This window comes from Myotis brandtii, unplaced genomic scaffold, assembly GCF_000412655.1.
Source record: "Myotis brandtii unplaced genomic scaffold, ASM41265v1 scaffold693, whole genome shotgun sequence".
Taxonomy (NCBI): Eukaryota; Metazoa; Chordata; class Mammalia; order Chiroptera; family Vespertilionidae; genus Myotis; species Myotis brandtii.
Genome location: NW_005370710.1, coordinates 1970572 through 1974375, shown reverse-complemented (window position 1 = coordinate 1974375; position 3804 = coordinate 1970572). Strand labels below are relative to the sequence as shown.

At 58.9% G+C, this 3804-nt stretch overlaps 1 protein-coding gene across 1 annotated transcript in view; it reads right to left on the bottom strand.

Moving 5' to 3' along the window:
* ITPR1 (inositol 1,4,5-trisphosphate receptor, type 1) overlaps positions 1–3804 on the bottom strand; it is a 173427-nt gene that overhangs the window by 2628 nt on the left and 166995 nt on the right. Inside the window, exon 59 of the mRNA XM_005881921.2 lies at positions 1954–2115. Coding sequence (XP_005881983.1) covers positions 1954–2115 — 162 coding nt within the window. The remainder of the gene's footprint in view (positions 1–1953; positions 2116–3804) is intronic.

Below are 3804 nucleotides of genomic sequence, written 5' to 3'. Positions count from 1 at the left end.
AGATTTAAGCCAACACCGCTCCCCTGGAGCTGCCCTTGTCCCTTATGCTGGGTTCTGGACCAGATCCCGAAAAATAGCTAAGTGATGAGGCAACTTTTGCATCTCCAGCACTCTTGCCAGTGAATGGCCTTCTTTCATCGCCCTTTAACAATAAGTCACAGGTCCTTGCTCGCTAGTCGTTGGTGGGTTGTGTCTCTCAATCGGGAATTTTCCCTTCGGAGGGCAGGGCCCGCACAGTGGCCTCGAGGAGCCGGCAGCCATGGTGGCAACGCGGGGCTCTTTACGCTGAACAACGTGAGATGCCTGTGAGCGTCAGGCACCGAGGTCCATGAAACTCGGCTCTTCTTCCGAAGTCGATTCTCAGATACATGCATTAAACTGGGGGGGGAAGGGGGGTAGCGGGGGGGCCTTTCTCTCCCAGGGCCATGTGGGTGTCTATAACATCATTCTCAGGCCACACAAATCATCCACTAAAAACCAGCCTGCTCTGCTTGGTCAAACATTTCACTCACTCGCCCTCGTGCCTTGGCAGGGCCAGGCCACAGGATTTCGAGGGCCTGTATGGCCCGGGCCGGACGCTCCCCTCCTCTGCCTGAAAAGTCTGTTACGTAACAAAAACTGTCCTCTGACTCCTCCTGAAAGAAGCAGTTTTCCCCAATGAAGAGCAGCTGTGCCGAAACCCCAGCCCGGGCACTTTAAATGGAAGCAGATGGCGCCTGATCGAGCCCCTGACCATAGACTGCTGGTCGCCTCCTGTTTCTTTGTGGCCTGATTATCTTCTGAGAAAAAAAACAAGTTTCTTTTTTTTCAAATATTGATTGATCGATTTACTTTTGCTTAATCATTATGCGAGGATACTTTTCCTATTGCTAGAGAGAGTGGAAGGAAGGGAGCCACAAGGGAGAAAGAGAGAGAGACACTGATATGAGAGAGACACATTGATGGTTGCCTCCCATGTGAGCCCAGGCCAGGGAGGAGCCTGCAACCGAGGTACATGCCCTCGACCAGAATCGTACCCGGGACGCTTCAGCCTGCAGGCTGATGCTCTATCCACTGAGCCACACCAGCCAGTGCAAAAATAGTTCCATTTCCAATTCACTCGCAGGGGAGGCCTTCGGGGGAGACCTCCAACGGCCACCTTCCCAATGGCAACTCAGAAAGGGCGGGACCACGCAGTTCCCGCCCCACAGACGCCAACGCCACCCACCAGGAGCCCTCCTCCCGGATCTGACAGGTGCCCACTGCGCTTCGCTCAGCTGTGCCAAATGGCCATGTTTGCCTCCCAGTGTTTGGGTGCATGACGGCAGTTCTGAAACCTTATGGCTTTTTTCAGAAAAAGGACTAAGAATTTAAACAGTCAACCGTGAAAGGCAATCAGGGCACAGCCCTGTCCTTCAACCATGAAAGACAGAACACGTGAAAACAAAAGCACACGCAGCGCCCAAATCCAAGCCGAGACCGGAGCGCCCACCTGCAGCCTCTGGTGCCGCCTCGCAGGGAGGTGAGGGCTGGGCGGGCAACACACGCAGGGCCCAGTGCAGACTCGGGCGCCAGAGAGCCCGCCCTCCCCCACTCGGGGGCAAAGCGCTGATCTGGGCGGAGAGCTGGGCACCATCCGCAGACCTGAGCCTGGGGCAGCAGCGACAGGCATGCCCGTCGGCCCCCTGTCCCTCCTCGGGCCTGGCCCATGCCTGGACCTACAGCCACTCAGCAGGGACCTGGCCAACGAGGGAACCAGGACGGTGGCTTAAATGCAGCCCAGACCTACCCCTGGGGCTGCACTTAGTGTCCTGGGTAAGGAGTGAGGAGATGGGAGGGCACAGAGTCCCTCATCACATGTGGGTGTGTGTGTGTTGTGTGTGTATGTGTGTGGGTGTGTGTGGTGTGTGTGTTGTATGTGTATGCGTGTGGGTGCGTGTACACGCGTGCGCACAGGCAGACCCCCTCCCTTACCTGGTCCTTGAGCTCGGACAGCTGGCCCGAGAGGTTGGAGACGAGCTTCATGGTGGACTCGAGCTTCTCCTGCAGGTTCCGCAGCTCGTTCTGCTCGCCCTCCGAGTCGCTGCTGACCAGGGACATGGCTCTCATCCGGGGGAACCAGTCGAGGTTTCTCTCCTGGAATCGCGTGGGCAGAGAGTGGGTCACCTCGGGGAGGCGAGGCCGGGGGGCCGCGGAGCACCGGGGTCCCGGCCCCCTCGCGTGAGGCCCGCTCGGTCCGCAGAACGGGCGGATGCGGGTCGTTTTAAAAACCACGTCCCGAGTACCCTCTTAATTGAATGAATGGAACTCTCTCGATTCCTAGGATTCCTTAAAGTTAAACGTGGGGAAAGTTGGCTTTGAAACAGGTTCCCGATCTGCAAATATGAGCGCTGTCCTGGGAACCCGATCTTTGCAGACCACAGGGCTGATGAGCGTTGAGTTTAACATTGTGGTGAAACACCCCCCGGAACCGACCACCTTCCGCTCAGCTGCCCGCCCGGTGCCACCTGTGCACTCGCTGTCGCGCAGCCGTCACGCCACCACCCGGGCCTTCTCGTCTCCCCAACTGACACTCAGGTTTAAGAGAGAAAACCCAAGATCTCAGAGAAACGTCACCCTTGCTGCAGGCCATGTCGAGCCCCTGCCCGTCCCAGACACAGAGCGCGGACCATCCCCGTTCCTCCAGCACCAGCACCGGCAGGTCTGCCCGCCGGCGACCATCGAGGTCCCCCTTTGCCTGCTTCCCACCTTAATACCTAATGCAGAGCTGGGAACCCTCACCCCTAACCACACACACAGCCCAACTGCGGGCACCGCTGGCTCCTGCCCTGCGGGCGGTTCCCAACCTGAGGCCCTGGGTGGGTCCCTGGGGCTGTAAGTCAGGTCTCAACCCCCCAGCAGCACCTGGGAGTTAGAATCAAGGAGCAATTCTGGCCCTGGCCAGTGTGTCTCAGTGGATAGACCGTCGGCCAGCGGACTGAAGGGTCCCGGGTTTGATTCCGATCAAGGGCACATATCTGGGTTGTAGGTTCAATCCCCAGTGGGGAGGCATGCAGGAGGCAGCCGATCAATGATCTCTCTCATCACTGATGTTTCTCTCTCTCTCCCCCTTCTTCTCTGAAATCAATAAAAATGTATTTTAAAAGAAAAATGAGCAATTCTGGCCAAACTGCCTCTCAGTTCCACGTGGCTCTGACCCCAGGGCCCCTCTGCACGGAGTCCTAGTCTCGGGTGACCGTGTGGAGCCCACCCTGTGCCGAGTGCAAGGCAGAGACCACCGCACCCGCTCACTCTCTCCAGCTCCGACGGGCACAACACGCCGGCTTGTCTCGGCTAACGGCCCGGCCGCCTGCGCCCACGGCCCCAGCAGCCAGAGCCCGGGGCCTGTGACCATCGGCAGAATCCCGCCTTTACGCCTGTTCAAGATCAAAACCGTCTGGTCCCGGCTTTGGCTGCATTTTTTGGAAAAGTCATGTTCAGCCGAGACACTGTTTATACGTGAACTCATCCCGGGTGTGTGTGTGGTCGAGGGTGGGGCCGGGCGGCTCCGGGTCCCCTGAGCATGTGTCGCTGGGTCTGGCCGCCCCAGTGCATCCCCGGCCTCCTGGCTGTGGCACGGCGCATACCAATGTCGTTAGGCACCGTCTGCCCGGCCTGCAGTCCGGCCAGCGGTTCCCGGCACAGCCGCTTCCTGTGTCAGAGCACAGGCGACCGCAGCCACAGCCGGAAGCTGGCTGACCACAGCGCTAAGCGCTGGTGAGCTCTCTTCCAGGTAAAGCTGGAAAAGTCCCCACAGAGCCAGCGCTGAGGCCTCAGACGCGGGGG